General features: G+C 34.9%; 1 protein-coding gene across 1 annotated transcript in view; it reads right to left on the bottom strand.

The window, feature by feature from the left end:
• Nucleotides 1-13,242, bottom strand: part of MBD5 (methyl-CpG binding domain protein 5) — a 141,937-nt gene that overhangs the window by 29,952 nt on the left and 98,743 nt on the right. The window contains exon 7 of the mRNA XM_030324849.1: nucleotides 621-1,646. Within this exon, the coding sequence (XP_030180709.1) occupies nucleotides 621-1,646 (1,026 nt within the window). The remainder of the gene's footprint in view (nucleotides 1-620; nucleotides 1,647-13,242) is intronic.

The following is a 13,242-nucleotide window of genomic DNA, read 5'->3' as shown; positions in this document are numbered from 1 at the left end:
TGAAGGATTTTGTTTTTAAGCCACAAAGTTCTAAGGAATTATACTGGCTGAGGAAATCTAACAGCAGCTATTGAGACTGTCTGTTTCCTTGAACTTGAGCAGAATTTATCTTTGGATGTTTTTATGCCTTGTTTCTTATTTTGCTGGATAAGCATTTACTTTCGTTTATGTAGGGGTCACCTGGAAGAAACACTTCCTCAAACAGTTTCCATCCACAGTGCAGCCGCTCATACTAACCCTGTGATGCCACACCAACTAAAATTCAAATAAGAGTTATTTTTATGATGGGCCTGTGCTTTATTGTTTGGAAAATAAGACTCTACTTGGCTTAAGAGAATGATAGGTAGGTTAAGTTTAAGTGGCATCAGAATTAGAAGATCAGAGAAAGCAGATTAAAATGTTATTCAGTACTGCTAGAATAGGGGAAGAGGAAAAAGTCATTTTCATGTTTGTATAACTATGGGTGTGTGTGGGTGTTATTATATTTAGTTCCTTAAGCAAGCTGTGACATAACAAAAACATTTTTAAAAATAGTGTGACAAAATGGAGTTTTTAAAAAGGAGAAAATAGAATTAGAAAAACGTTTCTTTTGTAAAAATTTGTGAAAAAATTTAACTTACCAAGCAGACCTGTCCCCAGTAGAGGGTTAAGTAGCTGTGGCACCACAGAGTTACTGTTGAGTTTAGCTGGACCAGGTGTATTCCCAGCATTATTAGATATATTCAGCAATGTTTCTGCCATTGACACCACTGCTGTCCCACCAAGTGTTGAGACAGTCAGTGCTGCCACTGCTGATGATGTAGTGGTTGTGGTAGTGGTTGCCTGGGAGGAAGTTGCTATGGAAACCTCTGGATGATTAGCGGTGTTGGCCGATGCTGAGTTCAGGACACCTCCCAACAGCTGGGGATTCAAGGCCATTAATCCTGAGGCCCCAGTGACAGCTGGGAGGAACAGGGGGTTAAAAGTAGTGTCACTGACTGCAAAACTCGGTAAAGGGTTCCCCAGGGGGCTGGTTAAAAGGGTCTCAGCTCGGCTGTTCTCTGACTGATTGCTTGGCAAATGGTCTGGTGGGTCTGTCATCTGTGTTAATGAGGGTAAAGGGGTATTTTGCTGTTGCAAAAGATCTGAGATGGTCAGATTGAAAGATGGCAGGGGAAGCATGGCAGCTGCTTGGGCTTGGTTCTGAAGCAGGGCTGCTAAGAGCTGAAAGTGAACAGGCTGCAATACCTGCCCATCCATGTCACCGGAGAGAAAAGCTAAAGCAGCGTTTACATTCGGGTTGAGAAAACCTAAAGGGTGGAGGTTGATCTCAGACTTGCCTTCTCCTGCTGAAGGCTGGAGGATATTTAATAGATTCTGGTTTAGGAGATGCTGTTGATTCACTGGCAAAGAGATAGGTAGAGAACTGAGGAGGCTGGGGTTCAAGGGGTGTGGAAGATGGTTGTTTGAAGTGCTGTTGGATGGAAAATGAAGTGCGTGCTCTTGGCCAACATAAGGAAAATCACTCCCAATAGGCAGCTGACTCTGCAGTGGGTTTCCAGCTGCGGTGGTAACTATGACGCCATCTTGAAGAACAGATGTTGTCTTTGTGATGGCAGGGTGGCTGGTACCAGCTATGGCTATGGAGGATGATGGTCCTGAACCGCCTAAAATGAAGAAGAAGAAGAAGAAGAAGAAGAAGAAGAAGAAGAAGAAGAAGAAACACTTATTAATTATGGACGTTAAAGAAGACAACCCCATAAAAATACATTAAGGTATATTTCAATTAATTTGTTACACACCACCTTTGGGAATTTAAATCAGATTAATTGTAATCACTGTTTAATAACACTTAAATTTGGCACTGTTTAATAACACTTAAACTTAACTCTATACTTCCTCATCTACTTTGAAAATAGGTATATTGAAGAAGTTTAGAAATATTAAAAAATATTAAGAAATAGCTAACTATTCTGTCAAATAGCTTGCTTTTCACAAAGTGGACAAGGTGATGAAGACAGGGCAATCTGTGCTGTAGCTGGTAGACAAAGGTAACAAGGCTTTATTTTTCAAAATATATTTTCATTTAAGAAAATGTTTTTGGTCTTTATTTATAACACTACCTTCCTTTTAGTGAAAAAAAAAAACCCTAGAATATACATGAGAGTATAAAACAAAATAAAAAATACCTATGGAGATAACTATTAATATTTTAATGTGTAGTTCTGCAGGCTTTTCCCACCTGTATGTATATACATATGCAGACATACATACACATATTACATATTTTAACAAAAATGGAATCATGCTGTTTTGTAACCTTTTTCTTTTATCGATAGGTTTTGACTATCTTTCCATGTTAAGTCGTGTTAACTTTAGAGCCATTTTACTACTATCATGTATGAATATACCAAAATTCAATCAATCTACAGTCATGGATATCTGATTGTTTCCAATCTTTTACTGTTGTAAGCAACACTATGGTAAACATTCTTATTAACTCATCTTTGCCAATATGCTCAGTTATTTTCTAAGGATAAATTCTTAAAAGTGGAATTCCAGGGACAAAAGGGTTTACATATTTTTTAATATGAGTACATATTGTCACACTGCCCTACAGTGAAGTTGATCAATGCACATTCAACTTACATTTTCATAAACAGGGTATGGCAGTGTTCATTTCTCACCAACACTATGTTTTATCATTTAAAAATTTTTTGTCACTGATAGCATAAAGATACTCTGTACTTAGGATTCCTTAAATCAGACCAAATGCCATCACCCAAATAGCATTCTTAATCTTGAAAGTCTTACGCTTCAGACGAAAATTCAAGGAACTTCATATTTAAAAATATAAAATTTCAGTTGCTTATTATAATCGTTTTAGTTGTTCTCAATCCAAGCTGCACAATAGAATTACCTGGAGAACTTCAAACAAACAAATGAACAAAAACAATGCCTGGGCCTTATCCCAGGTTAGTTGAAAGCTTGTCTCTTAGGGTACAGCTTGAGCAGTAGTATCCTTTGAAATCACCCCTGGTGATCCAGATGCACAAGGGATGGGGTGAGAATCACATTCTGTTGAAAAGGAACCTACAATCATTGTTTTCATAAAAGGTCTTTCCCTAAAGAGAAGCATTATGTGATATATGCATTCATCAAATATTGTTACAGGCTTATGTAACATGTATATGATATAATGAACAACACTAGTGTTACTGAAAATCTAAAATAATCCAAACACTTGACTGCTGTGCTATGCCATCAAAAACTTTATATTTGACCATGTTACCATTGAGACCTTGTCTAAATACATATATGCAGAAATGTTTCCATAGTTGTAATAGTACTACAAATTTTATATGCTTCTTGTTTTCTTCTAACGGAATAACACAAGAATTTTTCCTTTTTGGTATATGGACGTTTGCATGAATATTTTTAATCTTGTAGTCTATGGATCAATCATATTTGTTGACCTATTCTGATAAAGTTTGGTATTTATATTTTCATCATCGTATATAACACAGGGATGAACATCTTCCTGCATATGATACTTTGCTACCTTTGAGTTTTCTTTAGGAAAAACTGGCATGATTGTTGTGAGAATCAAAAACAGGTCAGTGACAGGCTTTTAATGTCTAAAAGTCTACACAAATAAATGGAGTTATCATTGTCAGCATTATTATTTACATTAGTAGCTGCGGTTAGTAGTGGTGATGTAGTAATAGTAGTAAGTATAAATCAGTATATCCAACACACCTTATAGAATATCTCTATATTGCATGACTTTGCAATTTTTCCCAGCTGTCATGTCTGTTTTTTTTTAAGTTTTCAGTGTTTCATTTAAAGAATGAGATTTATAAAAAATCTGTTTAAAAATATATAAATATTTATAAACCTTTATCACAAGACAATGACTATGTGCACAATGAGTAGAGTAAGAACATATCAAATACTGAAGGAAGCATATGGTATACAATTCTTTAAATGTTAATTCAGCTTTGTGATAAAACAGTCAACACCTTAAGCATTTCATTGCTTCGTAAAGCTTCCTATTTCTGTAAGTGGCAAAAAATGTGCTTTATTTGCATTTTGAAACCATCTTTTTAAACAAGCCAATAACAACTCTTATTTACTGGTAATCGCTATCTGTGGCCATTTTTTTTCCCATCTGCTAACCAATAGTGACATATTTAAATGTACAGATCACTGTCCTTTTAACCACAACCAGAGCACATTTTCAAAATACTCTAGCAAGACATTATAGATGTAGAGTTTCCTTAGAGTTTACTATTATTAATATTTTTGTCTTGTTTTTTAAGAGAGAAACATCTACATTTAGGAGCCATTTGGGGACATTATTCTAAAAGTTCTTCATATTAATATTCTTGAGGAATGACAATAAAGAAAGTATGGTTGCTCTTGAGGAATGACAATAAAGAAAATATTACAAACAAGAAGGTTGTGGACATCCCAAGCTTCTTAAGGGTAATATGTGGATCAAGGCCTATTTTTTATTTTCTCTAACTTTCAACAATGAGCAGGAAGGCTCTGTTAAATAAAAGGATAGAAATGGTGATATAAAACAACCACAAAAACAGCTCCCTGCCCTTTCCTGCAGGAACTCATTGTATAGGAAAAGTGATAAACACACAAATCTCCCTGTCTTTCTTTTTCCTCTTTCGATACACATTTATTGGGAGCTTATATGAATCAGAAATGTTAAAGCTCTGTTCACAGAGCTAGTGTAACTATAATGCAATATGCTAAGAGATTTGACGGATATACAACAAAGGGACAATTGGAAAACTGAAGGTGTGAGGGTAAACTAAGCAATGGTAACATTTGATCTGGGATTTGAAACTGGAAAAGGAGATAGAAACAAGGTCATTAGAAAAAAAGAGAAGGAAATAATGAAGTGCATGGAGGATAATAAAATACATGGAGGTACATATCCTGAAAACAAAGAAACTGACCAAAAATATTGTATGCTGCTTTTCCACACACACCTCCCCTCCCACCATGGTTAAACCTATTGCCTTAGACAAGCAGCACAGAGATTTGAAATTATCTTTCTAAACCATTAAAGGCAAGGATCACTTCTTATTTCTGAGACCTAACATGGTCTCTAACACACAGTTGACATTCCAAAAATGTTGGTTCAGTGAATCTATTAAGAACATAAAACCGGCATTCAACGTCTAGAAATCAGAGCTTTTGATGCTGTGTGTGTGGCATGTGTGTATGGGAAGTAAGGGAGAGGATACCATCCATTTGTGGATAAAGTAAAAACTGATTTCAGTATTGGTCCAAAGCCAGGAGGTCAGGGACAGGAAAGGAGATGGTTGGAAGGTGACAAGTTACTTTAGACTCTCACATGGTCCAGGGAGTTAAAATCACCTTACAGAGGAAGAGGCACATTCCAAAGTATTCTGAGTTAGTTCTTAAAGTCACTCAGAAATGCTTGGGGTCATCCAAAGAAGATCCTGAATTTTTATATCTGGAGTGAAATTGGAGATTGCTTATTTCTGAGCTGCTTAATCTGCTTAATAGGCACTCTCTGGCAAACCTACTTCACAGTTCTGCATAAAAACCATATGGTCTCTTGAAGCACATGGAAAAAAAATGTTTTCTTAAAGATGAATTTTTTTTCCAGCCAAGATGTTTTGTGCTTAAACTAATGAAAGGGACAGTTACTAAGTTCTTTTAAAAAGCAAACTATTCACTAAACAATAAGCAGTTAAATAGCCAAATGGCATCTGGAGCCTGGAACAAGTTAGTAAGTTGGAGAAGTCCTTTAACTGAAAAAAAATGATGATTTCACACCAGCCAGCAGCACCATGAACTGGCACAAATTCTTTTTCTCATTGCCTCTGTTGCTTTTAATGAAGTAGGAGATGAGACTGAAAAGTCACCCAAATAAACTTTCCTGGGGTGAGGTCACGTGCCTAGACACCCAATCAGAGGTTGAGATAAACTGGGACAATCAGGAATTGACACTGTTAACCTTCCCAGTGGGGTAGATTTCCAGATGTAAACAGTACTCTTCGCATACACATATAATTTATGATGTGTGTGAGTGTATATGTGTGTGTACACACAGAAGTAGCAGCAGTAAAATTTTTAAAGGTTTTTAAAGGATATTTTCCTATTATTACTAGTTTCATTGTTGAGATTTTTTTTCTGCGTCATTTAAAAATTTTTTTTGCTTTTTAGAACAAAGGTAATATCTACCGCTTTAGATTTATTTCTCTTGTCACCAATATTCTTTAAGGAAAGTCGTTGTTTACATTATGCTAAACTCTTCTATGGTCGGCTCTTAAGTATTAATATTATTGTACATGTCTTTGTATGCACACAAGAGATGGCATAAAACTTATACCAAATGGATCAATAAAGTGCTTTTAAAATGTCATTATACCCATTTGATCTATATCCCCAATTTTGAATAAACACTACTTTATGCTAGAAAATTTTTTCAAAGTTAATATGCCCAAATACTGATTTTTATCTATAAAAATTTAAAAGCCTAAGAGATGATTCATATAAAAGATATGCCTTCACCATTTGACCTTTATAATTTGCTTTGGCAAGTGTACTTTAAATGCAAACAAGGTCAATGGTAATCCTTAATAAAAATGAATGCTTGTAGAAACAAGAGGAAACATCATGCCCTAGTGAGTCTAATAAAATATAATTCACTTTTCAATCCTATGGAAATAGTAAAATTTTCTCCTCTATATTTAAAGGATTAATTTAAAAAATAAATAGATAACTTGTATGAACAGTCTAGATCTTGCAACAAGACATTATTTTCCCAAGCCTTAGTAATGGTATTGTATATGTATTTATAAAAATATATCAATTTCTATCTTTGTGCTTTGGATCCTGATGTAAATTCCTAGCATTCTTTTAGCAGAAGTAGGCAGGAAGACCTAGGGACCAGTGGTTATTTGCTCTGTAAAAGGAAGGGAGGGAGGGGGACCCCAAACCAAAGCATTTAGAGAAGAATTGGGGGTAAGGGATCAATGGCAGTATCTAATGAAATGCTTTCTGCCCTTAACAGGGCCAACCTGCTGGGGAGGAAGAAAACAAGTGGAAGGGATGCTTGAATACTGGAATATGAAGTTTGAGTCATGACTGTATCAAGATCAGTCTTGTGGTGGTAATGGTGTCAGGCAAAAAAAAAAAAAAAGTGAATTTGTGTGTGTGTGTGTGTGTGTGTGTGTGTGTTATTGATCATTTGTTTCCTTAACACAGAATTACTCTTAAACTGTTGGAGTAAATGCAAAAATGCTTGAGATGTTTCAAGTAACAAAGTTTTGGTTTATTTTTAGAAATGCTTTTTATCACATGATAAAAATTTTTATTGTAAGGAAACCAATTTTGAGAAAAGAGGTTAAATCCCTTGCTTGGTGGGATTTCTGCTCTCTGAATATGAGCGTAGAGTAACACTTAAAATGTTTCAATATTCCATTCAGAAGTTTTATCTCCTTATTTTGTTTAATGAGCAGAGTAAACTGAGTTTCTAAGTTATAAATACAGTTAACTTTGTGTCCTTGCATTGTATACTACTTTATCTGCAGTGCTAAAACAGTGCTTAGCACATACTAGGTGCTCAATAAATATTTGTTGAGTTAATTACCTCATGAATATTCTAAGACAGTTTAGACCTATTTGGGGCTGCAAAACCAACTTAGTGTGCCCCAACCAGTATATTTTGATAAATGAAATAGAAAAGCAAAAGAATACATTGTATATTTAGGGCACTATTTTGTGCAAACTGTTTCTGCTTATTTATATATATGAGTGCTAGGTCATGTTAGTAGGTGATAAAATCATTTCAGTGGGCCATGACTGTCTTAGAGAAAAAAAAAGAAAGAAATAGAATACGACAGGATAAGATAGCATGGGATCAAAAAGATCAGAGTGCATCACATATAATTGTTTTATTTTTGGAAACTTTTGTTATAAATTAAAAACATATATCTAGTGGATTATAATGCAAGTTAATTTCTTACTGTAGGAAGGAAGAAGTACCAAAAGGCTGAAAACATTGCTTTAGAGTCAGGCCTCTGAGTTGCTCAACTTTGTGGGGAGTGGTTTATGGAGCTGTGCACCAGGAAGCATGTTTGTCAGAAGAGGTGTCCCTGCGGAGTTGTAGAGCACAGGAGCTCTGCCCTAGGTTATCTATGATAAATACTCTCCCTTGTACCTGTACCCATGGGTCTTGGACAGATATTTTGAAATTTCCTGGACTAGCTCTCACTGAGGAGTAGCTCAGCAACTCCTTCACACTTCTGTTGTTCCATTTTTAATCTGTAGAAAGGTGGGCTGTTACTTTGAATTTGCAAGTATAATTCTTACAAAATAACTTTTAGTCTACTCTTTGCTTGACTGGCATTAATGCTGTTTGATGTAAGTTCCTATAAAGGAAGAACACTAAGATTTATCTAGTACTACATGCATGTGGAAATGAAATCTATTTTGATGATACCACAGGAATATTTTTAAGCATTATTTTTAATGAGTCAAATTTGTGTAGAGTGAACATCACTGCCTAGAATTGGGTACTTTTAGAAGCTGCATCAGTGTTTTCAGACCACTTGATTTTAGTAATAGCTTAGGCATATCCTAGAGAACTGAAGGATTTCTAGTGACTTCATAAGTGAGTTTAGTGTATTGCAATGGAATAAAATTCTCCCAATTTGCACACTGGGACAATTTATTTCTTGAAAGGTACAAAATAGATCATTGAATCAGCAAACATATCACACCACTCTGAGTTCTGTCTTCACCTTTGATTATACAGACTCAATGTCTAAAGTCAAACATATTTTAAGTCCTTCTTTTGTACACAAGGAAACATTAAGCCTGGAATATGTAAACAAACAAGTGGTGTAACCCTGATAATAGGAAACCTTCTTAAACAGCAAGACATTGTTGTAAAAATATCTTACAGCAAAGAAGAAATGGCTCATTTTGCAAAAACTTAACTGAAAGAACAGACATAGATTTTTATCACACAATCAAGAATTTAATAGAGTTTTGGTATTGGCTAAAAAACAAAGCAGAAGGCAACTTTTAACCTAGAAGCCTTGTGCATCAGAGGAGGGATAAATTCTAGGCATTTAATGTTTGGTTGCAAATACTGTCAATAGCAACTATTAGTAATTCATTCACAACCTTAAAGGAGCCTTTGCCCTTCTTCACTCTACATTAGTCTCTGTAAGACTAGAAGATTATTTCCACACAAACGTCACATATCCTGAGAGGGCTAATAACTTACATAGTACAATCCATCCGTGAACATTTTTATCCCATATTCTCTTTGCACCTGTAACTTCAAATGTAGGGAATGACAGTTTCCCTTTATTTTCTTACTGGCATGTTCTGAGAATAAATAAATACATAGAACATAACACCAAGCTCATTGCTTTGCAGTCTTTTACCTAAAGTGTTCTTTTGTGGTCTCTATTTCATTTTCTTATACCTACCATATCAATGGCTGTACTGAGTTTCAATCACATGCTTTTTGTGCTGAAAGAAAAAACACTTTCTTTTCCAGAGTTTTTAAAAATATATATATAAATATCCATGAACATATATTTATTCATAGGTTTATTTATATTCTTGTTAGTGTATCTCTTTAAGAGTTAAGGCAAATAAATGAATTATTTTCTCTTCTGGTACAAACTCATACTCTTCCTCTTCAGAGGATTCTATTTTCCTGTGTTTAGAAGAGTTGATTAAATGTTATTTACTAGAAAAAAAAAGAGAATATAAAAGGGGTTTTGAAGTGAAAAAGTTGTATTTAATGACTATCACATTGGAGAAGGTAAGGTTGTTATTAAGTTGGTTAGCAGAGTAGTCCCAATCTTTTTGCTTCTTTGAAATTGTGAAAAACCACAGGGCTACGGAAGGGATAAGTTGTCCCAGGGACACTGACAGGACTTGGTCCTCTGCAGAGGCCAGGGTTACTGGCGTGTGTGATCTTGTTCTATGGCCAGCAGGTGAGCAGCGGTCAGAAAACTGAGGAGGCACAGGCCTGATAACATTTGCCAGTCAAGGGCACCTGATTTGGGATTCCTCCCTGAACCAAAACCCCACAGGACATGTGCTGGAACCATTTAAATGCTGAAACTTGGCTCTCTTCATAAATGGAAAGTTGCTTTAAATGGACACTACTGATGGATTTCAGAACATACCTGCATTCAACAGTTTGAGTATTTGAACTGAGAATCAGGAACTTTGGGGTTTGGTTTGCCAGACCCAGCCAGGCTTGGCTTTACAACTTGAGGAATGTCAGCAAGGATCCTACTGGTCATTTTCTAAATCTGTTACATGGAGATACTAAGCTTTACTTGTAATTTGAAATCCAAAAAGTGAATAGAAACCTGTAAACTTTACGATGCAAAGTGTTCAGAGAGCTTTAATGGAAAGGCAATTTCAAAACAGCAAATAGAATTAATAAAACCTTGCATAGTCTTAAATTTTAGAAATATTTTCTAAGCATTTTATATCTTTTACCTGATTTTTTTTTTATCTCAGCCTCCAATTCCCATATTTGAGATGTGATACAATTTTAAATGTTTCCCATGGAATCCACATGTAGGCCTAAAAAAATCAGTATCTGGGTTGTTTATAATAGAAAAACTCTCTTTAAAATAAGTTTCTGACAATAAATAACCAATCAAATTAAGTGTTCTCAGAGCGAGTGAGTTCTCCTCTTAAAGTCTTACTGTAACATTTTTGAGTTGCTTAGGAGAGTGGAAAAGGCACTGGATTAAGCAGGTTACTTGAGTTGTGTCCGGGCTCCGTTACCAGAGAGAAGAGTAGCACTATGTTACCTGTGGGTTTCTTTCACCTTCACTGTGTTGTCATGCTCGGAAGGGCAGAACTAGCATCTGCATAGGTGCCTCCTTCAAAGGTCTACTGACACATCGCCCAGTAGGAAACCCATTCTTATCTGATTGAATGAGGTGATACAAATTCATTAAAATGAAGGTCAACAAATGTGACTCACAAATGAGGGGCAGTTCTCTTGACAGTTTGGACATTTCATCTGTGTTGACACAACATCCTAGCATCAGAGTACAGAGAGAAGGCAAAAATCACTGACCTTTGTCTAAAAGTGCATCAAAAGTTTACAAATGTGGCTTGTAACATGCACTGATGTGTTTTAATGTATTATCTGTTGGGTATTTTTAAAAATTTTGAAAGTGAAACATTCAAAGTTTTTTTGACTACTGAAGTTTTTAGATGAAGAACTTACACAGCTGGGAAGAAAATGGATTTTACAATCAGATGAACCTGAGTTCAAATTTTAATTCAGTTATGCACGAGTTTGGTCAATTATTTAAATTCTCTGAAGCTCAGTTACTCATGTGTAAAATGGGGGCAATAATACCTTATACCTTAGAGAACTACACAGATTAGAAATAACATAGGTAAATCACTTGGCACGTCATAAGTACTCGATAGCTATGATAGCTATAAGCAACATTTTAAGAGTAAAATGTATTTTTCTTCCAATGTCTTATTGGTATGCTAGGGCTATGTAGCAGAGATTATAGGGATAGCTGTGACTGCCACCTGCTAGCTCACTCTGCATGCCTAGCCTTGCTACTTATTTCATGGATGAATAAATGTCAGTGCAAATAAATATTTAGGCTAAGCAATTATAACGACAGTGCATTCAGTTGACACAGTTTACTGTGTATCAAAAAGAAACATGGAATTAGAGACGTTTTCAATATTCAGCTCATCAAAAGAGTTACAGTAATTAGTAAATCTACCCATTTTCACAACCAGCTGCACATCAGATCTATGTACTTTAATTAGTATTTAATTTTATTAGGTTTAATATTTTAAAGCTTCTTACTGACCTAGATTTTTTATCAAAGTATATGCTTTCTGTTAGCTTACACATGATTGGTCAAATCCATATCATTACTAGACATTTATTCTTGTACAATTTAGCTACTTATATGCTAACACTTTTCTTAGATTAATAAATTTTCAACCTGTGTTTGACACTCCCAGCACTGGCAATCCAGATCTGATGCTTTACAGAGGTTCATGGAACAAGAAAATACATGTCCGAGACTATAGAAGTCTAAACTGAACATTCAGAAGAAACAAAAATATAAATAAATGTTGGTCTTTTCCATTACGGATGAATTGAAATACATCATTAATAAAATATATACACTTTGCAATATTAACTCAGACCTGAAACAAAGTAAGTTGAGGTAAGGGGTATCAAAACGTAAAGATATATAATACAACGAGACTAATAATGTCTCATCTAAATGATTGAAGGCATGCTTAATAAATATGGTATATTTTAAAATAGTTACTGATTTCATGTCACTTTCATCTGCTAAAAGCATAAGGTTAAATTTTCACTTTTGTGGAATTATTTAAAAAGGTATATGAGTCATTGAAAAGTTGGAAGCCCCTTTGGAACAAGTATCCTGTTAAACACATAAAAAATAGTTTCATGAGATTCTTTAGACTAAGAATATCTAGAAGGCACTAATCGTTTCAATTATCTTCTCCACCTTATATTCTTTTTAACACAAGAGGTCAATGAACAGTTCATTAAATACTGACATCAAAACATAAAACAGCACAAGTTGTGGAGGATGGCAGGTGTAAAGAAGTGATGCCAGGAAGGAAAACACTCAATGTTACTACCAGCAACAGAGACATGTAGGTTCTAAAGTTTTTCCAGCATGACGGTAGAATACAGTCTATACATATCCAAACAATATCTTGTTATTAAAAGCCTCAGCAGTTTTCGCATTTCCAGTAGCAATCTGGTTTTCAAAGCCCGTTGTATTCATATCTGAATAATATTGTCTCTACAATTATCTTTTGTTTCCTCCCTGTCATTGCCTACAAATCTCTCAAACCATTAGTGTTGGGTTTTGGGTATTCTTTCTGAAATACTTCCATGGTGAAATTTTCTGATGCCTCCATGAATTTACCTCTTTAGTGCTTCTTTACTGATTTTTATAACAATTTCTGATGACCCTATTGCACAAAACACAGTTCTTTCTAATGTGTCTACTTTTAAATAAATTGGTCTCCTTCATTATAGTGGATGAAGAGATATAATAAATTTGGGTTCAAAACCTTAATGTCAATGGTAAAAATAATGGCTAAATTCTACAAGAAAACTGTAAAATAATTTCAAGATCAAAAATTCTGGAAATCAGGTTTTCAAGCCTTTTTTATTAGAAAACTTAAATTATT

The sequence above is a fragment of the Lynx canadensis genome, chromosome C1 (genome assembly GCF_007474595.2).
Source record: "Lynx canadensis isolate LIC74 chromosome C1, mLynCan4.pri.v2, whole genome shotgun sequence".
Lineage (NCBI taxonomy): Eukaryota > Metazoa > Chordata > Mammalia > Carnivora > Felidae > Lynx > Lynx canadensis.
This window is presented reverse-complemented; position numbering and strand designations above follow the sequence as displayed.